At 43.4% G+C, this 24,430-nt stretch overlaps 1 protein-coding gene and 1 long non-coding RNA gene across 3 annotated transcripts in view; one reads left to right on the plus strand and one right to left on the minus strand.

Moving 5' to 3' along the window:
* mgat3b (beta-1,4-mannosyl-glycoprotein 4-beta-N-acetylglucosaminyltransferase b) overlaps window positions 1–24,430 on the plus strand; it is a 56,760-nt gene that overhangs the window by 17,975 nt on the left and 14,355 nt on the right. The window contains exons 1-2 of one of the 2 annotated variants that reach the window (XM_085458593.1): window positions 18,643–18,879; window positions 22,646–23,075. In XM_085458593.1, coding sequence (XP_085314719.1) covers window positions 18,803–18,879; window positions 22,646–23,075 — 507 coding nt within the window. In that variant the 5' untranslated portion in view covers window positions 18,643–18,802. Of the gene's footprint in view, window positions 1–18,642; window positions 18,880–22,645; window positions 23,076–24,430 lie in introns of those variants that run through there. The other variant, XM_085458594.1, reaches the window with a different exon arrangement.
* On the minus strand, window positions 4,428–8,860 carry LOC146707264 (uncharacterized). The gene is made up of 3 exons (XR_014920807.1): window positions 8,682–8,860; window positions 4,814–4,993; window positions 4,428–4,481 (listed from the first exon to the last, which is right to left on the minus strand). It is a non-coding gene; the product is annotated as an uncharacterized LOC146707264 (long non-coding RNA).

A 24,430-nucleotide genomic window follows, 5' to 3' on the forward strand; every position in this document is an offset into this window, starting at 1 on the left:
GTCTGAAGCTTTCGGTCAATCGGACTCGAGTTTTAAGCATAAAATAAAAGATTGTACTGAGATGCCTTATGACAGAGGATGTATTTAAAACATACTTTTAAACCGTTCTGGCTATTGCTGCTTATCTATGAGCAATTTGACTTGATGAGAAACAGGAACTGTGTGTGTTTGTGTATTCAGAGTGATGTGTGTTACATTTGAATGTCCATAATTTGCTCTTAAAGACTCATTGACTGGGCATGAAGTTGGAGGAAAGCCCCCTGACTGTTATGTACCCCTCACTGTTTCAGGCACATAATGCTGCATTTATCCAAAAAGAGAGAGGCTGGCTGTGTGTATAAACGATCCAGTTTATCTATCTGTGTGTGTGTGTGTGTGTGTGTGTGTGTGTGTGTGTGTGTTCAGACCGAATTGCAATTCAACCAGATGGACTGTCTCGCCATTGTCAGCTTAATTCAAGAATTTGTTGTCGCGTTGTCAGTTCAAAACTTTCTTTGTGCCTTAACGGGAAACTTCATTTGCAGCGAATCAATGAACACAATGCACACTCACTCAATAACATATACATGAATGCGACACATTAAAATGAACAATGGAGGTGGGTTGACCTTCGTCAAAGCGAGAGTTGCTATATGCAGAAAACTCATCATGTTAAGAATGCACTCATTTCACCCCACTGAATCACGTTTTGTCTCCTACATTGTCCCCCTCCTACTCGCGCTAATTAATCTCATTAAAGAAGTCCACCCACCCCTCTTACTTCACTCTTCACACATGAGTCCTTTCTGCCACGAACCTTTTTAAGGTTAAAGGAATGTTGTTTTCCTTCTTGGTTGCTGGAGCTTTTCCTTCTGCATTTAATACAGCTGGTTGATTGAAACAGAAGTGATCCAGGAAATGAACCTTATTCTTCTCCTCGTGCCAGAAAATGTAAAATGTAAGCAATGCAAAGGAGCAGGAAATTGAATGAGCAGTGAAGTGGAGGGCTGCTGGTGTGTTTCAGAGGTGAAACTTTGCAGCACACTGTTGTCAGCAAGCATAAGTCACAGGCTTTGGTTTGTGAACTGTTGTCAGCGTATAGAGTTCAGTGGGCTGCGAGTACGTCGACTAAAGAAGGTAATTCAACTTCTCTGATGGTTTTATTTGAATGATTTATCATACAGTGGGTTTCCAACTGGGGTAGCTGTAGAGGTTCTCATATCAGCGAGGCTATAGACTGGCTTTAACTCTAAGTGAGGCTCAGTTCATGAAACCTCCGGGCATAAATAGTCAGATGGGACGCAGATGGCAAACAAAAAAGAACTGGGAGCAACAAATGTTATTATTAAACTAAGAATAGAGTCAGAAGCAGGTGTTTGGTTTTGGGAACAGGTAGCTCGAGCTGATGGATGATTTAGAAATCGCAAATCCCAGAGGACGGTCATCCAGGGTTTAATCAGATTTGGCTGCTTATCCCAGCCCAGCAAATGTACTGAAAAATGATATCTGGTGATGTCACTATAGAAACATCCAGTCCATCCACGGAGAGAGCTGAGAGAAAAAATCTATTTTGTTCATGGTCACCCGTCGGAGAATGTTTCTTTTAAAGGTAAAGTTGGATATTGTACTTGTGGATATACGCAGAATAGTGTTTAATTACATAATTATATATGTTCCAACAAGCTGATACATAAAATTAGAAGTGGGTTTGGGGATTTTCGGAAGCCGCCATGTTCACCCACTGTGTTTCTATACAGTTGCTGGGAATGGCATCTCCCTTCTCACTAACTGCATTTTACATATGTGGCTAGAGACCACCCACACATGTAGTACGTCAAAGTGGAGGAGAAAAGGAGTCATGGGTGTTCACGTGCTGTGGAGAGACATCGAAATTCATGTCTGAACCTCCAGTTTCAAGATATGAAAGATCAAGTTGAGGTTTTATCGTCCAATCGGCAAAGGGACGCTACTGGCTAACTGTATGCCAGCTATCGTTAGGCTCGAGCGTTCTAAAAATCAAACTTTCTGCTGAGCAAAACTACCAATTCTCAGTTTTCAGTTTCAGTGGCTTTTATGTATGCAAAACGACACACATGCAACTATACAACAGCTCGATTTGCAGGAACTTGGACTTCATTTGTTTATCAGGCGTGAGCAGTGAATCTGTGCCTAAATATACTTCACGTGAGTTTTCTGCCGGTCAGTCGAGTATCTCTAATTTATGCTCTCAGCGCTGCCTGCAGCATCTGTCCCAAAGCAGCTACGCCTTCACAGAAACTAGTCTGATGGTTACTTAAGAAAATGACCAAATTTCCAGTGTTATTTTTGTCTGCTTTAGTTGCCTGTGTGTGCGTAATTACATGTTCTCCCATCTTAGTAGGGGTAAGGCGCTAGCTGAGTGTCACATTCACCCACTGTCTGTATCATTAACAGGTTGTCTTGCAGAGTATAATGAGCTGCCAGTCACCTCTCCCTCCTTTCACTTTTCTCTCCAGAGGCAGGTGGAGAAGCCTGATGGACCGTTTGCTTATTTGCTTATTTTATTTTTTAAATTTGTCTCCCGTCACTCAGGGTTGTACCCAAGTGACATTCTGCGTCTATCAACGAGGGGCTATATTTACCTCAACAGAAAGGGTTTTCAGGACTTATCAGTGGCAGGTCATCACTTCTGGATTGTGGTGGCTTGTGGGCACAAATTGCACATGCTTGTTTTATTCTCTCTCAGTAATTTGGCATTAAAAATATAGCACCCAACGTGTGTTGCCAGGATTGGCTGGATATATCATTTGCCTATGTTCTTGCTTCTGCGTGCAATCTATGCAAAGCTGATGTTTTACGGTGGAGTTAGGAACCCAAAAACCCTCAAACAAAACATTTTTTATGTTGCTCCAGCGAACAGACGCACACTTACAATTCATGTCACAGTTTCACGAGATTAAAGCTTTCAATGTACAGTCACGAATAGCAAAATCTATTTTGTAGTTATTAATTAGCCTGTGCTCAAAAAACAACCACAAAACAACAAAAACATTAAAGTTCTTGCGAGACCAGACTTACATGGGTTCGTGAAACTGTCGGTGCTCCAGCACAGGGAATGCTTGAGAGAAGTGAGTTTCATCTTCCCTCTTCTAATGCAATCACTCCATTAAAGCAGGAAAAAAGCAGAGAGAGAGTGAGATCATTTGCATTTCAAAATAAAATGTTCCACTTGCCTTCAATCAAGCAAAGCAAGGCAGAAGCCTTAAGTGGTTCATCAAACCCCTGACAGCCATCTGCTCCAGTTTGATTTTGTAGAATGAGCCAAAAAAGAAGCAGCAGCCAAGTAGATGTAGAGCTAGTGTTTGTTTTTAATCTGTGTATGTCCTTATATATGACAGGGCTTAGCTTTTTGTTAAGTATATATGTGCTTGTGGGAATGTTGCCATCTCTGCAATGATTCCCCCTCTCGAGTTCCTTACTAGTCAGCTTTTGGCTGCATCGCTGTTGTGACGTTATCCCAGAAGGATCTCATCCTCTGGTCAGACGTGTTCCAAACTCCACCTTCTTGGACTGCAGCAAACCTACAGCAGGTGGAGAAGTCATTCGTGGGCCGGAGAGCAGAACAAAGAGTTGGGGACAGTCCGCAGGGTAAGGGCACTGGAAAGGCGCTGGAAGGATCTAAATGTGTGGGAAACACTGAGAGTAGATGCTCATTCAACACTGTGATGTTTGAAGAATTTAGTTTCTCCAAATGAAGATGTCACAAACGGTGAAAGGGCGGAGACAAACTAGGGGAATTTTAAAAGGTCAGCACCGGTCTTTATGTGGACAATAGTTTAAAGAAGGAAAGCTGTGCCACCTCCATCTGCCGACAGAATAAAACTCGATTTCGTTGCCTAGGTGTGATGAGGCCCGAGTCACATGGCAAAATATTAGTTGACATATTTCGATAAAGATGTGTAAAACAAAGTTATTTCCCTTCGTCATGGCGCTCCGGAGTGCAAACTCGAACCAGGTGACCTGGCTGTTTCCACTGAGCTCATGCACAACAGCTGTATTCATACCTTCATGTTGTGACTTGACCAGGTTTTCAGTCTTCAATAAGTCATTTCCAGGTTCATGTAGAGGTCTAGAGTGAAAATGTAGCAGAAACTCTTTGTGAATTTGGAGCTAATCTGACACATCATCATGATCTGCTGCTACTTGGTTTCAAGCCGATGACTGAACCAGTCATAATTTCCTTCCTTGCAATATATTATTATCATTTGACTTTGTTTGCACATTACCTATTAATAAAATGTGTTCCAGGAGCACTCGCACCTTGGAGTTCATTGTTGTGTTGTCTGGTGATTTGTCAGGGTAACGATAATGAAAAATGTGCCATGTTGAGTTGATGTGCTGAATGGGAGCTCTGAGGATTTAGCTGCTGATGTGTTAAGCTTTGCAAACCTTTTTTTTTTCTCTCTTTTGCCATGGGAAGCAGAAACTAGTGGAGACTTTATGTTTAAAGGCCTGAAACAGAGCTGAAAGAGGAAGACAGAGGTGGTAGAGGATGGAAGGAAGGAGAATGACAATGAGGTATCAGCTGGGGGAACTTTAAAAATGTTCATAGTAGTTGGTGTGTGTGTGTGTGTGTGTGTGTGTGTGTGTGTGTGTGTGTGTGTGTGTGTGCGCGCGCTCTCATCTCTGGGAAGAGTAGCATGAGCGCTAGCAGGCGAAGGAGCACGGCACAAAAGCACATCCAGCTGACAAGAAGCTCAGGTTGCCTGACATTTTCCTCCCCCACACACACACACACACACACACACACACACACACACACACACACACACCGTTCTGCCTCTACATTCCTGACCTTTCCAGTTGGTGCTTTTGGGCTGACGAAAGGGAAGAAGGGGTCGTCAGAGATAAGAGCACTTGAGATGCAAGTCGGTTTGCTCCTCTCTCCAGATGGTCAAGGTGGACGCTGGCAGGGAAACGTGAGCCAGATGTAGAGCTAAAAGGATTGAATGGATGCTTGTCCTCACGTCTGCTGCTACAAGAAAATTGGGGGAAAAAAGAGGCATCGAGAAAGAACATGTTTTTTTTTTTTTTGTTTTTTTTTTAATATGATAGAACAACAGCACGACATGAGAAATATCGGTGGGTAAATAATGAAGCGCTCATATTCTAATCGGGTATTATCGTTGCAACACCAAAGTTTGCAAAAGTGATAACGTGAAAACAAGGTGACGTAGGAGCTTCATATTGATACCAGAGGCTCAACTATTAAAAATCTTGGACCAGGTCCAATCTCGGTGCTTGACCTCGAGATCAGAGTACGTTTTCTGAAAATCTTGTGAAAGTGATAACTAGAGAACCAGGTGCTGTGGGATTTTGAAATTGATACCATAGGTATGCCTACTTAGCAGGCTGAGGGGTAGCACTGGCAGTTCACCAGTAATTTTCAGGGCAGGTGACCAGCTCCTTACACACAGAGGTGCCATCCAGCAGAAGTATGTGCAAAACGCTTAACTGTTGCTCTGGAGGGTTGGAGCCTGCGCACTTCTTATTCAGGTGAAATCAAATCACCAAAATCCGCTCAAAGAAGAAACTGATGCACCTCAGAGGCCTCGTCGTGGGCGACCGTGGCTCAGGGGGTTGGGAATCGCATCTGTAACCGGAAGGTCGCCGGTTCGATCCCTGGGCTCTGTCCTGGTCGTTGTGTCCCTGGGCAAGACACTTTACCCTACTTGCCTACTGGTGTTGGCCAGAGGGGCCGATGGCGCGATATGGCAGCCTCGCTTCTGTCAGTCTGCCCCAGGGCAGCTGTGGCTACAACTGTAGCTTGCCTCCACCAGTGTGTGAATGTGAGAGTGAATGAATAGTGGCATTGTAAAGCACTTTGGGTGCCTTGAAAAGCGCTATATAAATCCAATCAATTATTATTATTGTCGAATGTGACGCTTCTATGGCAACACCGCTGGAGGCGGATCTGAGGTGTCATAAGTGTGGCTCTTGAGTTGCACCAGTGTCTTGCAAGGTCTTTTCTCTTGTTTCACAAGCTTTTCTCGTGGTTTGCTTTCTTTTCTTTTTCCCCTCTTTCCGTTTCCCAGCTCACAGAATGGCAACATGTCAGCAGTATTTTGCAATTGTAAGTACAGTGGCAATAGGTGGGATGTCCATTGTCACTATTCACGAATCAGGAAGTTTCTGGAAGTGGAAATGGATCAAAGGTCAGTGCATTTTTTCAGAAATCTGCCCAACCTTTTAGAGCCACTGTTGAATCGGCATAATTAGGAACAGAGCACAGCGCTCGTGGTGCTGTTGGAAGTATCACAAAAGCCTCGAGCTAGTTCCCTGGCTGTTTTCTTTAAAACGATCCTTTTCATTCTTGGATGGTTCACAGAGAGGTTAAAGCGGGACTTTAATCCACAGGGCGGTCATGGATCAGGGAAAAGGCAGTGGAACTCTGTTTTAAGAACTCATATAACATATATGAGTTCTTAAAACAGAGTTCCACTGACATTTTTACTGTGGCGTAGTGCTTCTTCCAGACTCTGCTTCCCTGTGCGGTTCCTAAAATTAACTGCCTAAATGTCAAGCCTGAATATGAAAGAGGGTGTGGCGTTAAGAACGGTGTGTTGGCGAGATAACTGCAACGGACAAAGAGCCGAAGTCTCTTTTAACCAAATCGTGCTCGCTAGTGCAGGAAAGCGGTGTGGGGGTTTTCCTCCTGCCGCGATGATACGCGGTCAACTTTCCAAATACACACACGGAACCCAGAAGCTTTGAATTCCCACCGTGCACGGCGCACTTCCTGAACTGTGCCTGTAACAGATAAGTGAGCTGCGGCGTGCACACACAGGCCTTGTGGTTGCAGTTGGCACTGGTCTTGCTACAAGTCTGCACAATGCATCAACCTCCCACCCTTCATGTGCTCAGGCCTACGTTATAGATGTGCCAAATTGTGCCAAACTCAATCGGACACTTGCTCTCTCACATGTGCGACAGCAACTGCTGATCAATCTGTCACTCTGCTTGAAAACTGTGCCTCAGGCTGGAAAAAGAACCGTGGTAAGGGTGAGAGACAGGAAACAAAGGTTTTTTCTTATTTTTACCCCGGGGTTGCACAAGGTGAGGCATCTGGTTATGGTATGAGTCAACAAATGGGTTAAGCTGGCAGGCTTACACTCTCTCATATGTATCGACAGTTTCATATAAATACGGGGGGATGACTGCACTTTAAAGCAATTTAAAGCTCGTGTCAACTTTTACAAGCAACTTTTTCAAAGCTGCGCATGACAAATGAAAAGCTTTCAAAGAAATCTGGGGGTTTTAATTACAGGTGCCCAGCCGAACAAGAGAAGGACATTTATTATTATTATTATTATTATTATTATTATAATAATATAAGTCTCAAATGACCAACTGAGTGGAATCTGGGGGAAAAAATCCTGATGAGGATTTCATTTGGTTTTAAAATGTTGCCAGCTGTTCACCGCTGTGACAGAGCTGTGTCTGTGCAGCACTCTGACAACCATTAGCTGGAAAATTGCTCTGAATGTAAACAAGTCCAGATTTGCAGCTTTGTAGTGGCTCCAGCAACAGTTTAGTCACTGTTTGTGTGCAGAATTGTGCTTTATCCAGCAGTGAAGATGAGCCCGTATACGTCCAGTGTAGTGTTTAAAGTGACATTTAGACTTAAACTACAGTCCTTTTCTGCAAACTGCTAATATCAGAATCTATTTTACACTCGTCTTAGTTGACTCATTTTTTCCGCTATTTGTTTCTCTCTCTGTATTTGACCATTTTATTGTTGTGCTTATATCACCGTGGAGATGGATGAGTTTATATTTTCAAAGCATCAACCTCCCACCCTTCATGTGCTCAGGCCTACGTTATAGATGTGGACAGTGCTAATAGCTAAAATATACTTTCACTATGCCGATGCTTAGGTTGGTCAGCCAAGTCGAGCAACATATTAATCACCTTTGAAACCACCTTTGATTATCTGCAGGATTTATGTTGCCAGCAAGGAATTTACTGGCAACATAGAAACAGTTTGGCATACAGACTTTACAGTAAAGTATTGCCAACTGTTGGTTTGCAGTATTATTCATTTCTTACTGTAAAGTGTGTATGTGTGGCTGTCACAGCACTTATTTATACATTAACTCCCTTTTTTCCTGGGGAGTGACAGTATTCTACTTACTCAACTTATTAGCAACTAGCTGATCTATGGATATTGGTGTGTGTGTGTGTGTGTGTGTGTGTGTATATAATGGCTAATAAATGGAAAATTAAGGAAAAAAAACACCCTTGAGCCATGTTAGGCATACCGGCAAGAGTGTTTGGATCCCCACAAACACACAAACAGCTGATTACAGAGCAATCAGAAAGAGGATAAACAAGGAAGCCTAACAAATGATGGCAAATCTGTTTATCTTCCTTGTCCCTAATTTTAAATAATCAGAGATTGCCACTGTATCAGTTTTTAAAGTCCTATATGTAACATTTCTGCCTGTGTGCTAATCACTCACTTGTTGGCTTTTTAGTTGATGAAGGTTAGGAGGCGGCTGTGGGAGCAGATGCTCCTCCTGTTTATCCCAGACAAACTGAATCTCTTATATATGTACTTTATAACACAAGACAGAATCCACCAAAGCCCTTAAATGAAGAATTTGTGAGTCTGACAGGAAGTCACATCTCATCTATAACCCGTGTCACGCTGCACATCTCACCTTTTTTACACCCTCCTGCGTCCCCCCTTTTCAGGAAATGCTCACGAAGGTTTTAAGTACGTCTGAAGGCACGCGAAGGACTGGTACAGATGCCAAGTGCTCTTCTTTTTTTCTTCTTTTTTTTTTTAAAGACTTTTTCACTGCTTGTGCTCTTGAACTGAGCCTGATAGAGCGTAAGGACTGATAGCAGCTTTCTACTTTTTCGTTTTCACACAGCTGACAGTGATCACCTGATCCTCTTTCATCTTTGTGGGCATCTCACTTCCTTTTCTCATGCACCAGTCTACCTCACCGTCTGCTCCTCTGTCACTTGCTGTGTTTACACATATTTTAATAATTTGATTAGAACCAGCGGGGTAATATTGCAACTGTCAGATAAACCCCTTAAGAGTTATCTTACTCGCATTAAGGTTGTAATCGCAGAAGCAGAACTCGATTAACCCAGCTGGATTACTCAAATTCCTCTTGGCACCTATACAGCTTAGCGAGTTCCTTCTGTGGGGGAAAAAAAAACTGTCATTGCTAACAGCGATGGGAAAGAAAAACAGTATTTTGCACGGTGGCAGAAAAACAGGCCTATTTTTAAGGCTGCGAGTGACTGCAGTTGTGTTAACATCTGGTGAGAGAAGCAGCAAAGAAATTACACCATGTTGGACTTTTTTGGTTTAGCTGTTTTATCATCCAGCTGCTGTGATATTATTTTTTAAAAATGCCTATTTTGAACGTGTATATCCACCTTAGCTAATGTATGTGCTCGCAAACGTGCCCACTGTTTCAACTGTGTCCCCCTCAAAACGAGTTCCTCGACCTGGCTCTCCTCCTCCCTGTGATCTAAATCACACATGACCTCTGGCTTTATTTTGTTCAGCTCTGCCGTTGCTTTCCTCCCCCACATCTCTTTCTCTGCTTCTCTCTCTTCCTTCCCTCGCTCACATCTGAAGCCGCATAGCGTCCTGCTGCACCACTTCTAGCGCTAATCTTCCTCTTTCCTCGCCCTCATGCTTTCGCTTCAAACTGCTTCCGTTTCTCCCTCTACGTGCTTCTTTTTTTTTCTTTATCTCATTCCTGTCCCTGATCAGGCTTTCTCAAACGAGCTGCTTTCGTTAGCCTCTGTCATGCAAGACAGGGGGGAAAAGTTTAATTGAGCAACGCCTGCCCCCCCCAAAATATTGGATGTTGATTTGGCTGCTTTTTAAACCGATGTGGCCTTTTTCAGTTATGCATAATGCAGCAGAACGCTCTCTGGGTCCATCGGGCCTGATTCTTTGCGTTCAGCTATTACCACCTGCCCCGTGGACTAATGCAAAGACCCATCAGGCTTAACTGGAGCTGAAATGGAGGCTTTCTAATGGGCTCCATCTTCCTGTTTCCATAATAACAATGTTAGCTGTGCAGACAATAGCAGCGTGTCAGTGAATTTTCCAGCCTTGTTGTTGTTGGGCTTTTTGGGGTTTTTTTTTTTTCTTTTCCTTTCTTTGGGTGTTGACCTACTTCAGTTAATCCCAGCTCTGTGCACACGCCTGCAATGTTAGGCTCAATTTACAAGTAAGCAATTTTAAAGGCTGCTGTCTTGACGCTTCGCTTTAAGATGGCGGGAAAAAGCTGAAGGCGTGTGGCGAGTAGGAGAGCGAGATGGTGATCGAGGAAAACCCGCTGGTTTTCTCCCACGATGGGACCTGTTGTGTTCTCCAAGTCGAGCCCGTGCACACACAGATCCACTTGCTCTCCAGCATCCGCCCCCCCAAACAATAATAATCACGTCGGTATTTCAGGCAGAAAGCCGAGCGACAGGCAATGGGTCTCAGACCAGGCTGCGTGGGGACGAGGGGGAGGAGGGGAAGGTGGGAAAAACCTGACAGGAGATTTGGTGTTTTAATTCTGTCTCGCCTATAATCACACGCCTTGGGGATAAGCCTTGCTGCAAGCCAGACATCTTTGTTTGTTGTCAAGCTGATTTGCGGAGCCCTGTCGTTATCGCACCGATATTATACAAAAACATTAGCGTGAGTCAGCTTAGCCCGCCCTGCAATCACGACGCGCGGCGGTAACGGGCCGGCAGCAGCCTAGATCTCGCAGTTGGCCTTTTAACCTCTAATAGAATGGAAGCGAGTGGGCGCGGATAACAAAAGACGGGGTGGATGCTGCAAGTGACTAAAGGGGTGAATCACTGCAGCGAGAACTGCTTTTTAAGAGAGCGGCGGTCGTTGGTGACGCCGCACAGTGAAGCACGGCGATGTGGGAGGTTAGAGGAAACTGAGAAGAAGTGACAGATTTAGCAAGTCGGAACTGGTGGGAACTAAGGTGATGGTAACGCCTAGAAATACAAAGTTTGTATAGTGAACCTTCTTCTCTGTGCGCCAAGCTGCTCAGACGCTTCAGTGACCTCTTCAGCCCGAGGTTCACACTCTCAATATTCCCCTCACTCCTTCAGCAGGTCATTGTTTTCCTGGGAGAAACCAAACTATTTATCTCCTTTTTAGTGCTTTGAAGCCAGCACTAGCTGTGGCATTGTGTTTGTAGGATTTTGCTTTTATCACAAAGAAAGGTCTAACCTGAAGGTCACAGTGACGTCTGATCTGCCTCCTCGTAAATGTGATATGTCGTCAGTACCTGAAGGGTACATGTAGCTGTCTGTTCTATTCTAATTCTGGATAGACGAACTGTAGAGCGAAATAAAAATAGATTTGATCTTCGAATAAGTTTTTGAAGAGGAAATTCTTTTGATGGACGATTTGTAAACTGCAGTTTTCAGATAACAGGACTTCGCAGGCACAGTCTGCCTGGCTAAAGACCGCCGACACAGTAACACGTGTCCTTGATCCAACACAGCTGATTTAAAAGGCTAAATGACCTCCTCAACATGTCTTGAAGTTCTCCAGAGGCTGGTAATGAACTAATCATTTGATTCAGGTGTGTTGACCCAGGGTGCGATCTACAACCTGCAGGACGCCGGTCTTTGAGGCCTGGAGTGTCTCTAGGTCACCAATAGGCAGACTGCAGTCCGGATCTGAACCCAGATGCTGTTTGTTACATACTCAGATCTGTTAGTGGGCATTGATGGTCTGTTTGTGTTTTACTCTGAGCAACTTTTCTCATATTTACGGTAAGGTGAGGTTAATCTGCGCAGCCTTTTCCTGTCTTTACGATAGTCAGTGTATGTACACGGGAGTCGCACAGATCCGTCGTCTGTGTGATTCTGATGTTAAATTGTACTTGACAGCCATTAAACGTAACTTGAACACTGCTGATCTAAGCCGTATGAAGTACAGTTGTTACCACGTATTAAATCAGCGTTTCGCACAGCTTGACAGATTTTCTGACAGCATCTGAATCATTCCAGGCTACAGGAACATGTGACCTTTACAAGTGTGACCGGAGGAAGTGCGAGGAGGACAGAACGCCATTACAGTCAGAGCCACATCCTCGACAGGAATGAGACGTTTGTAGAAACGGAGCGAAAGAACCTTAAAAACAGAGGAAAATGTTTCGGCATGGCTGAGGGGCTCTACGAGATCACAACCTGTCTCTGTAAACCGCCGGGGTCGGATGGTCCTAGCTGAGAAATCCATTAAGAGAAAGCTGAAATGAATAGAAGGAAAGACGTGCGTGAGAAGAGACTGAATCAGCTGCGAGGGGGGAGAGTTCAGCCGAGCGATGCTTGATTGTCCCTGAGGTGGATTCACTGTGCACTTATTCCAGTTACAAACAGAAAAGAGGATCTACAAGTATACAGAAGTACAACACACATTAATAACACTGAAGCAATATACAGTGCCATGTACTTCCTTAGATTAATAATAACAAATTTCTAGTGTAAACTTCCTCCAGTGGTTCAAAACAAAGGAAAGAGCGGTGCAGCGTGGGCTGTGGGGGGCGGGGGAAACACGGCTCTTCTGTTTCTGATGAGCTTTTACTGATGCGATCAACTGAAACCTTAGTTTTGTTTTTTTCAGTCTCCCACATGACAGATCTTTGTTACACATGACTGTATTTGAAGGATGGATGCAACTACCAGGTCCTAAAAGGGCCTTAACACGGAGTTCTTTTTAATGGCCAGCAGGGGGCAAACATCTGGTTTCCAAAAGGCAGCTGGTTGTATGGGAAACGTCAACTTTGGCTACGCTTTTCCTGATGACTTTGTGATCTTGGTTGTCATGTTCAGGTTTGATTTAACAGACTTTGATGTTTATCACGTTCTGCCAAGGGGGTCGTGTTTCTGGTGGCGTTATTCTGTCTGTAAACATCATAGTTTTGAATGAATGTAGAGCGGAGTCGTGTTAACAATGCCTTCAAATTTAGCTTAGGTCTTCCATCAAGGTCTTCAAGGATCACTTGATGGTTTATTAGTCAGAAATTGACAAATGGCCTTAAAAATAAAGGCTTGTATATCATGTCACATTTGACCTCTGACGTCTTCACGTTTCTTACTGTTGTTTGTATTGACAACATATAGGAATATAAATAACTATGATTTTGTTACAACCATTTAAATATGTACAGCATAATATGTAAAATGTTCCTTTTTTTTTTTTTTATACAAAATGAAAAAAATAACTTTGTTTATTTCCCCCCCCCCCCCCTCTTTTTTTTTTTTTTTTTTTTTTGGAGGAGCAAGTATTTGGGCAGAGAACGTCTCTCTGAAAGGAACCAATGAGTTATGTTATAGGAAATGTGGGATCCAGCGTTTTCAGATCTTGAACCATACAGTGGAGCCAAAATCGACTTGAATCCTTGTTTCAACTTTAAAGATAAGGAAGGGTTGCTGCATGAAAGGAGTGGAAATGTATCTATAACTTAATCGCGATTCAGATTTAGCAGCCGCTTCCTTTTTTAAACAAATTGCGTTTCTTTGTTTTTTACACGTGTAGTTGAAAAGCAGGAGGCGGTTTTGTGCTGTTTCTCCTTCAGTAAAAATAGTTTTGTCCCAAACCTCTACTGTGGGGATGGCCACTGCAAAGATGCACAATCGACTGAGCTACCATAACCTCAGGGACACATGCTTTGTTATGATGAACTCAGATTATCCATAAATGTTGAGTCAAGAGCATTTTAGAAATATTCTAGGTAAAAGATGTCCTTTTACTTTGTGGGCAAAGTAATGCTCACTTTGATCTTAAGTGGTCCGGACCAGCCCTGAGATATCTTCATATAAGAAAAAGACATGCAGTCTCAACAGTATGTCTCAGATTTTTCCCATCTGTTAAATAAATGCTGCTGTATTAAAGGAAATAAATGTTTTGCATGACTGTTTGGGCTTAAATTGTAAGAAATAAATGTGTAAAATTACAGAAAAAGTAGTTCTGTTAGCTCCTTGCCGAGAGAGCGCTGTAATTATAAAACAGAACGTTTCTGTTCATTTGCAGAAAATGGTCTTTTTCATGTGTGGACACATTTGTTTAAAAAAGGTGAATAGATAAACAATTAAACAATAGAAAAGTTCCTGGTTTTTGTTTTTTTTGGGGTTTTTTGGTTGGTTTTTTTGTTTGTTTTTCCACTAAGATATAACTGTGGTGTAATATGAATGACTCTGGGTTAACGCTTTATCGCTAGGAAAAACTGCAAAACCGTTTTAAATACATTAAAAAAAAAAAAAAAAAAATCCAAAAATTGATGCCCTCCTTCACATTATCCAAATCTGTCCAGTGGGCCGGATTAGAGTCTTGGCGGGGCCGATTCTGGACCCCGAACCTTATGTTTGACACCCCTGCTCTAGATGGCTTTAAGGCTGAAGCAGGCAGGCCTTACCCAGTTCAACACATTCTCTGGATTCAGAAGGACTTCATTCAGTGAAACGCGCTGAGCTGCTGCTCACAGCTGTATGGCCTCCAGAGAGTTGGCGGTAGATGGGGAGAAATGGTGAGATGTACCGTAGAACACTCGTCTCCACCTTCATTACTGAAGGTAAACAGCAGAGGATCGAGAAAAAGACCTCACAGACCGCTACAGTGCTGAATTATAGATGAGATCGGAGGAATAGAGGCACTCTGCAGGCTTTTCCCATCCTCTCACCTCAATCCGTGCTCAGTCACGCACGCATGCATGCACGTTCACGTCTGCTGCACCTGAAGCGGTAATTCTTATCACTCACCTATCAGGTCCCCTCAGAGGCAGCACGCATTCACACCGCAGCTCGCTTCCCAATATTCATGTCCACCTAAACCCCAGCTCCATCATAACATGCAGTCGGCACATGCACACAACCTTTCTGAGGCTCTCACTGGGCTTGCATTATTGAAATCCATTTAGCACTCTGGCTTTCTCCTGAAGTCTCGCTCACCAAAGCAGTGACCCGTGAGCCGAGAGGAGACGAGTGGGATTTCCTGATTCTGCTGCCAAAGAGACGAGCGAAGAGGGGCTGCATTTAGCTACCTGCCAGCGTGTGCCTATGTAGGAAGTTTGAACGAGGAACGAAGTATAATGTATGGCAATATGGGTGAAGCTGTTTCCAAATATTAACCATTTTTAACCACAAGTGTACAAAAGTGGCAAAATCACCCATACGGAAAAGAAATAGTAAAAACTTACATGATTTACTCATGAAAGTGGCCACTTTCGCATTACTTTCATATATTGTTTTAGGAAGTATCCAAAACATACAAGTTTCATTATATAATTTTTCAAGGGATCTTATATCTGTTTTGACACTTATATGCTTTTCATACAAGTTTCACACAAGACAGATACAAACTTTATAAGATTTATACATATCTTTCCCATATGGGTAAGTATGCTGAAAGTCATTTGTGGTGATCGAAACCTGTGTTAAGCTAACCAATGGGAGCTATTAAAAATAGTTTTTGGTTTCCATGACGCACATGGATGTTTTCAATACCACAGTCAACCTCAAAACTGATATGGACTCACATAGTGTGATGGTGACGAACTTCAGGTTTTACGACCTTGTGATAATCTCATGATTCAGTTTTATGATCCCACCTACCCTGAAATGACGCTCCGGATGGTTGTTAAGCCAGATGGTTTGTTACGCAGAACTATGATTCTTGGAAAATGGCAGGCAATTCCACAAAATGATGATCCATAAGTAACATCTTTGTCCATCGACCGTTAGCTCGGAGCAATTGAATCAAGCAAGAGATCGGGGTAGAGCGCTCTGCGTTTTGGTCCAGGATTCGTGTTTTATTTGTAAATGTAAGAGGAACTGGCAGAAAGCCACTTTGTCGGAGAGGTGACTCTACTGGCCAGCAGTCCCTCACTGGTCTAGACAACACTTTTTAAGCACAATCTGGAGCTGCAGGTGAGCTGTGTTCCAGAAGGGCTTCAGAGCTCATTTTTTTGGAGTCGCTGTGCAGAAAGTACAAAAACTGGCGTTTACAGCACGAGTACAACACGTACTGTTATGCTTCATGTGTAGACTGAAATGGATCGAGTTAAGACAAGGGCGTATCTGCACCATCAGATTACCTGCAGCATGCATCTGAAACAACTTGTGCAAAGAGAAGTACTTTTCTCAGATTCTGCTCTTGCACATGAAAACTGTGCCTTTCATCTAAAATTAGAGACTCAAAGCAACGAAATGACTGAGCAACAGCTTCAGTCATTCCCCGTGCATCAAGTGAGTAAAGAAATGCAAAAGTATTGACTTAAACCTTGGACTTGCTCAGAATCCCTCTAGTGCAGGACACTTGTTTGCTAATGGAGGAGCTACCTGTACGATAAGCGCCTCAGCAGGCATTAAAAGCAGGATCAAGAGAAGCTGTGATCAGCGGTGCGCGGCGACAGATTTACTGCGATACTCTGGGAGTAAGAGTGAGGCCAATAAAACTTTATGGGTGCTGTTTCATTTTAAAACTCTTCCATTTAGGAAGAAGTCGCTGCCTGATGCTTGAAAATCCACATCATTACAAGTATTTTTACTATTCTGTTTCAGTTTTTCTGCCATTACTCCCACTGATAATGTGGTCACAAGACTTAAAACAGGACTGTCTTGATAGCTCGAGCATTCCTTATGTGAATCTGCTTGGTGTCATTTTCAGCATCTTGATAATCCCCCGTCCACCCACATGATACTGATGCACTATTTTGATACTGACAGCTCTTCAGCCAATAACTTTGTATTGCAAATATTGCCCAAGGACACAATTAAGAAGTTTGGCAATTCCAGTTCGGCGCAATTAGGTGTTTGTTTTTTGTGAGAAGCACGTCTGCGGCTGACAGTTGAAACCCTTAACTAAAGACCCTCTGATTGGGCTGTGCTTCTGATTGTTTGGTTGGGAGCTGGTCTCACTAACTGCTGCACCCAAGGTGCTTTGTTTTGTTTTGATGTCTCCCCAGAGAGCTTGTTAGGTGAGGCCAGCAGACTGCTCAGAGACTTAGTGTGGTGCTGAATAAGCTGAGAAATTCTTTGTCCAGATGAGACAATGCGAGAGACTTTCCCATGTGGAAAAATATTTGTGTGCCTGTGCGTCTGTGTGTGTGATCAAAGATAAGAAAAGTGGATTTCGAGGCTGCACACACACACCGCAGAAAGCCTGTGAGCCTTTCGGAGAATCTGGATCTCATTTATCATTTGACCTATGAAATATTTTGCTGATGTGGTAACATTTTCATAGCCACTTGTCCATGTTTGTTCAGGGTTCACACAAGTCCAGCTCTTGATCTGTTTGAGTACGGAAACAATCATGTGTGTAAAACGGTCTTTAGTGTGTGATTCATGCAATTTTGTCATTGTTTTTAAGTGGCGATGGGAAGTGTAATGAGCAAGTCTAATGCAAGAATGAGGCGTCTAAACACTGTTTGGACGGGCGAGAATGTTAACAGTTGTTTGAATGGCTTAATTGATGTGCAGAACTGTGACAGAAGTCTTGAGCCAGCTCACATTTTTTTATAATTTGCTTCTAAGGAGTCAGACTTTGGGTTTTTGAAGGTCTTTCAAAGTGATTCCTAAAGAGCTATTAGCTTAAAAACTTGGCACAGTGTGCAGCATGTCCTTAAAAAAATAGAGGAAACTGGACGATGCACGAAGACTTCTAAAGCACAGTGGAGGCTCTGTCATGGTTTTTGGCTGCATTTCAGTCAGTGGTGTTGGGCATCTTTTCAAATTGATGGAATACAGATGCACCGTGCAATTCCATCGAGAAAGCATCTGTTTGGAAACGGCTTTTCAGTATGACGCTGCCAGTAGTGAAACACTCGGTGTCCCATTGTGTGTTTTTCTATCAATCATAGATTGGCCTCCCATGAGCTCAGCAGTTTAATTTCATGTTGACAAGAACAGAAGAAAGCTTTGAATGTCCTTCGAACAGCCTGCAGAACTATCCTGTTCTTGAAGAACACTTAAGGAAATGAAAAGAAAGCTGCCTAAGAGAGTTCAGACTGTTGAAGAATGAAGATGGTCATAACAAATATTTTCTCAGAGTATAAAGAAATGAGAGGTAGCTCTAGACTTGTGCACAATACTGCATTTTGAGAGGTATTTCAAATATTTACAAAGCCAGAATGCTCAGACAAAAGCGTCTACGGTAATGTTCAAACACAAACGGCACAAAGCGCCTCACTGATCCTCGCTTCGCGTACTACACAAAGGGTGCGTTTGTCATCGGGCAAAATAATTTTGTGTACTTGAATTCTCATAAATCAGACTGAGTAACACTGTTGATCTTTAGTTACACTATTGCACTGATGAAGTCTGTCCTCAGACATCCAGACGGGACTGTGTAAACACAGAGTTCTCCACAGAGCACTTCTGTGGGTCAGTGGGTGTCACAGGACTTGTTTTGTTTCTTTTACTTTTTTGCCATAGTGACACGCATACTACGTATAATTAAGATTAGTTTACAGGGGGAATTCCTCCTCCTCCTCCTCCCAGCACACAGACCTCATATCTGCAACTGTTTATCTCTTGGCTTGGCTTTCAAGCAGCACAAACCAAATGTTTGTATATATATTTTTCTGGTTTGTGGTAAACACAAACCAGAAAGATTATTTTTCAGGTCATTAAAAGTAGAATTACATGTGTTACAGGTGGACAGACTCTGTGCCCTGTAAGCTTCAACCTTTTGCATTGCACTATCTGACAGGCGGCACCTCCGGGGCAAGGAAGGTTGCAACAGCAGACTGACAGCGAGCGCTGGCATGAGCACACTGGAATAAGTTCTGCACTGATGTCTTGGCTTAGAGGTACCAGGGCATCCACGAATCTGCACAAAATCCCGGCACGATGCGGGCGGTTGCTGTGTTTGTAAGTGCTTTTGTATATGGATTGGTGGTGGGCTGTGCAAACTGGTGATGGGCTAAATCAGTACAAACGTTCTTTCTGTGATTTCTCTGTGAAATGAAATGTAAAATAAAATATCCCTAAAAGCAGAGATGTGAGCTCTTAAATGAAGGTAGCTGTTAGTCTCTTAGTGAATTAACCTCTCTTCATAGCTCGGATCCAGTGATGTTGCTAGAATCGTACAGTATGGTTGTGCTCGCTCTGTTTGTTAAAATGAAACCTCGTCAGATTAGTGGAAAGGAGTGCCTGTTGATGTCAGCTCTGTGTTATACGTCTTGTCCTGTTGCAGCACCTTCTTCTCAGACAATGAAAGCCACAGCAGCAGGATGTGAAATCCTCACACTCACTCCTCATCCACACACACTGAAAATACTGCCTGAAGCTCTGGCTTCAGTGCTCCAAACACTTCAGACAGCTTTTGTTTTTCTCTAATGTTTGGGCTTGGTCTGCACACCCCACCCACCGACCTGCCCTTTATATCTTTTGTCTGCGAAGAGCAGCCGGGCTTGCAAAGCGGCCTAAAAGGAAGGTAAAATGGCTCGTGTCAGACGGTGGATAAAAGTAAGAGGAGTAACAGCACGACATTTATATAGTCGTCATTTCAATTTCTTTTATTTGCAGGTTGAAGCTATGCAAAGGTTGTCATTGTAGGCAAAACTGAAGTCTAGACTCGTGCTGGGACACAAGGTCAACAAGTGCTGGTGCAGAAAAGATTCAAGAGATGCCTTCTTGCCCCTAAAGTCTTTAGTCATTATTCGGATGCTAATTGAATCAGTTCCAAGAGGCCAGAGTGTCTAGGCAAAAAAAACACAAAACAAAAAAACCCGAGACACACCTTATCCACACACACTGTTAACTTTAATGTTCGCTTCCTGCCTGCAGTCCTCTTGAGTCTTGACTCTGCTGATGCCACCCAGGACGATTAGTGTGCGTTAAGCCGACTCTTTATCTGGTCATCTGCGAATCTTCAAGTGGAATCTGTGCTCATGTGAAACCAAAGTGCTCAAAAAAGGAGGAAAGAAATCATGTTTACTTCCCTCTCTGTAACTGCTTCTTTCAATTTCTCTGCGTGTGTGTGTGTGTGTGTTTGGTGGGGGGGCTTTCAGTCCTCACTTCCTCCTTTCTTGCATTTCGTTTCATGTCAAGTTGTGTGGGAAACGGAGACGAGCTGAACGGGGAGAGGGAGTGAATGTGAAGGGGAATTAGAGATGATAAATAAAGTCGGGAATTGAAAGGGTTTGGAGGGAGGATGTGGAGCGGCGGCGCTTCAGTAATAAACCAAGCAGCACCAGCTTTGACCTCATCATATGCCTGCTTTACCTTTGACCTCTTCCCCCTTTCTCCACCCGTAGGCCCAATTCACTGAGATCTTTTGTGCTGTCATCTAAAATGGGAAAAGACAGTAGTTGCGTATTTCTCCGAGTTTCTGCAGTATCGGGGCTCGTTAACGGCGCGATGTGCCGGAGGATGCTTTCTCACAGCATTCCCCCAAAACGGCACCGACGTCTTATTTGAGGATCGCTTTTATCTTCTTGTTGTTGGGCTGGAAGTTACTCGTTACAGTCTCATGTGACCTTTTAGTTAGCAGCGTATTTCATTAACCTGGTGTCGCTGCGATTAAGTTTGAGGAGAATTGTGTTCATTAGCATGCAAATTGAAAAGGTGCGGCGCTTGTTATCTGTTATTTACTATTAAATTATGAATTTTTTTTAACTTTTGCGGCTCTGCATTCAGTTACTTGAATTAAATAATCCTTTTTTGTGTTCTGTCATGTACACTTAAACTGATATGTGGCAGGTGGAAAGGCTGTTTGCCTGTAAATGTGCTCTGTTTGTACCTGGTATTAACCCGCGATCCGTAGATGCTTATCTGCACTCTAATATCCAATTCGTCAGTGTAAACGCTAACATGCCAAACTGCCCCCTCTGATGGGACATTTCAAGATTTTGACCTTCTCAGTATTTTTGTGGATGGGGCTGAATGGAAGGCTCTGTAGTGTCATGTTTTTCCCTTCATATGAGCCTCTGTGCAAGCTGGAGATCAGATTGTGTCGTGTGACCGCGGCAGGGAGATAACTTGTTGCTATAATTTTGTGCTTCTTGTTGTGAAACAGTGGTGCAGACTGCAATTGAGCTCTATTGTTGTTTGAGCCCTTTGCAAACCTCACAATGACAAGCTCTTTGTTTGTGTCGCTTGCTTTATTTCATATTTAATGATTATTCCAGTCATCTATAATCTCACCCACTTAAGATCGAAGTGGGCTGTGTGCGGCCTGCGGTGTCACACCCAGAGGTTTAAGAAACCTTCTAGGATTGCAGAAGCTCTGTTTGTGCCGTAGACGGCGACGGCGACAACATTAACCTGCTCTGCAACAGGTTAGAGCTGCAGCATGGGTTACCGTGGCGATGCACCCTGGTAACAAACTCGAGTTAATGCAGAAGTTACCTGGATATTTTTTTTTTTTCTTTTATTTAATGCTAAGCTGCTTGCAAACACCTTAGCAGCTTTTTGAAACACAAAGTTTCCAACTTTAACCTGACTGTTGGAAAAAAGTTCTTCAATCATTGTCCTCCTCATTTGAGTAAAACAAATCTGCATCCCACGACATCACATCCTCTCGTCCGCCCAGCTGGACCTCACTTCTTCCTGCTCCTCTTCACATTCGTTTCACATCCAGTGGAAGAGCTGTGCTGAGCAAGCTTCAAGTTCATTTCATGCACTGCTGGGAAATGTCTTTCTTTTCCTTCCTCAGTACTTTATCCCTTATTCATCTGAGCTTAACATTTTCTGGCCAACACTATTTTTTAAAGACTGGCTTAAATGTAAGAATAAATTTTGCCGTGTAAGCACGGGCCGTCACCGTTACTCGACTGAGAAATCCTGCTTCAGAGCTGCTTTTTTGGCTCAAACATGGAAATCTGGGTGAAATGCTTAATATCAAGTGGACGTGGACATAAAGGAGTGTGTTTGAACTTGAAAGCAACTTTTCTGTTATGCTTTGTAGCTTTGGACGTCATAATCATCCATTAGTAGGGACACTTTCTTATTTTTGTTCTCATCTCATCCATATTAGGAAAATCGTCCATTAGCAGCTACGTCAGGATTATTAATGATACACACTGGATGCCTGGTTGTTTGTGTGTGTTAATTAAAAAAGAAGAAAAAAGCTACAGGATTGAAATTAATTCACGTTAACTCTGCACGATTATCAGCATGAATTATCCACAGTTCACTGGACTGAGTGAGGCCAAAGCGCTGCCGTGAAGAAGCCTGTTGGGGTTTGTTTTTTTAAATTTGAGCTCCACTTTGGTCTTTGTTGACATTTATGGCTCTTTAGCTGCTAAATAAGCAGTTTTTATTTCCGCTATTTTCTGTTCTGTTTGAAAAGTGTTTTTTTTTTTTCTCTCCCATATTTTACTCTTTGGAAACACATCTCGTCAAATCATGCACAATCCTTTTAAGCGAACCTCAATGTACAAAGACCACGGATCCCCAAGATTGTTTTTGTTTTTTTCTATATCTTTATACTACAAGCATTCAGCTAAGGGAAGAAAGGGCTCTAAGATGACTCCACAAAGTGAACATTGGCAAGTGTGTGTAATATTAGAGGGAGAAAAGGCAGGTTTGTGGCTCTGTTTTTATCTTGAAAGCTTGTTGCTTCTCATGACTTGTGCCTCACCGGTGGAGGTAAATGGTGCACTGATGTCTCTTCCTTTTCCATTTGTTCCAGGATGAAAATGCGGCGGCACAGGGTGTTCTTGCTGTGCACGGTGGGCCTGTGTGTCATCTCCTTCCTCCACTACTACAAGGCCCTCCATTACGTCTCCCTGCTGCGGGAGCTCTCGGCTCCATACCCCAACATCAAGTCCTTCATCATGGTGACCGGCTTCTTCTGGAGGGAGAAGGGTATGGCCACCACCCCGCTCAGCCCAGCTTCTCCTGAAGAGGCCCCCCCTCTACCCGGTCTCCGGCAGTCAGATGCCAAAGCTAGAGGCGTGCCGGGTCTCGGGGGAGGAGGCGGAGGGCAAGGATTTGGCCCAGGGATCCCAGAGGCCATAGCTGGAGGTGGAGATGAGGAGATGAGGCAACGAGAGGAGCCAGCACCACCACATCCCTGGGAGAAACCAAAGGAAAACCAGCTGGGAGACGCAGCAAATGAGGTAAGATGGGTAAACCCGAACGCAACAGCGCGGTGTCGAACGCCTCACAATTTACACCTTCAGACAAATTTATGTTTATGTATTTCAAGCTTTCAGCTCAAACTCCCACACAGATCCCTGGATCTGAGCCCTGTTTCTCATCCATTCCCAGGACTGTTGTTTTGCTTTCTCTCTAAAGCCACCAAACGTGTGCTATTAAAAATGCAAATTTTACCTCACAGCGCACCTGGGTTTGTTTTTCTAGACCCGGGTGACTCTGTTTCTTTTAAGATGTTAGTTTGCATCACAACTGTTGTGTTAAAACGTCAGAGTCACATGGCAGGGCAAGCAAGCAACCAGCCAAGGCAGCAGTATTTGACTTTTCTCCAAGACTGATGTGATGCATTGTGCAACCAGATGAGATTTCCCCAGACCTCCAGTATATTAAAATGTGTTGGTGTAATCCTGTGCTTCTTTACCTGGGGATCTTAACCCTTTAAAGCTGGTCAGAGGGGGCACGCTCCGTTTTGGGTAACTATTTTTAAATCCTGGTAGCACTGCAACCACGTGAGCTAGCGCAATAATGTTTTTTGCATATGAAACCGGAGGAGTTGTACTTACATCTTATGCCATCAGCTTGTCCTACGTCACGGTTTCCTTCCACATATAGGAAAAAGCACTTGCAGCACTTGCAGCAATATGTGTGTGTGTGTGTGTGTGTGTGTGTGTATGTGTATGTGTGTATATATATACACACACACACACACACACACACACACACACACACACACACAAAATATTCCAGAAACACGCTTATCCGATCAGCTGTTTGTAACACTTCCTACGTCCATCAGCGTAGGAATGTAATGTGAGGTTAGTACTTTCAAAGCGGCTTATCTCAACACTGTCTTTATAGTGTTACCTCTATATACCCCCACGGAGGGTTTTAAACCAAACAATCAAGATGTAAATGAAGTGCGGACTTTTAGCTTTGATTCAGGCAGACTGCCTGAAGTCGAGAGCTCGTGGAGAGCAGCAAATGTTGCGTTTCCTTCCTTGAGATGCTCTTCCAGACCTTTACTGCTGCCACCTACAGTTGCTGCCTGTTTTTCTGACTCTCTGCTTCAGTTTTTCGTTCAATTACTGAATAACATGCTCTATTGCACTAATGTAACTGACTTGGCCACCCAAGAATATCTTATTTCTTTGCCTTGAGAAACTCTAGGGTTGCTTTTGCAGTATGCTGCGGGTCATTATCTGTTTCCACTGTGCAGTGTCATCTGATCATTGCAGCATTTGGCTGAATCTGAGCAGGAGGTATAGCCATGTACACTTCAGTTCATCTGACCATCTCGCCCTTGAGTGTTCCCAGGGGT

Source organism: Copadichromis virginalis, linkage group LG6, assembly GCF_057382275.1.
Source record: "Copadichromis virginalis isolate Kocher_CV1m ecotype Utaka linkage group LG6, C_Virginalis_male_GT1.1, whole genome shotgun sequence".
Taxonomy (NCBI): Eukaryota; Metazoa; Chordata; class Actinopteri; order Cichliformes; family Cichlidae; genus Copadichromis; species Copadichromis virginalis.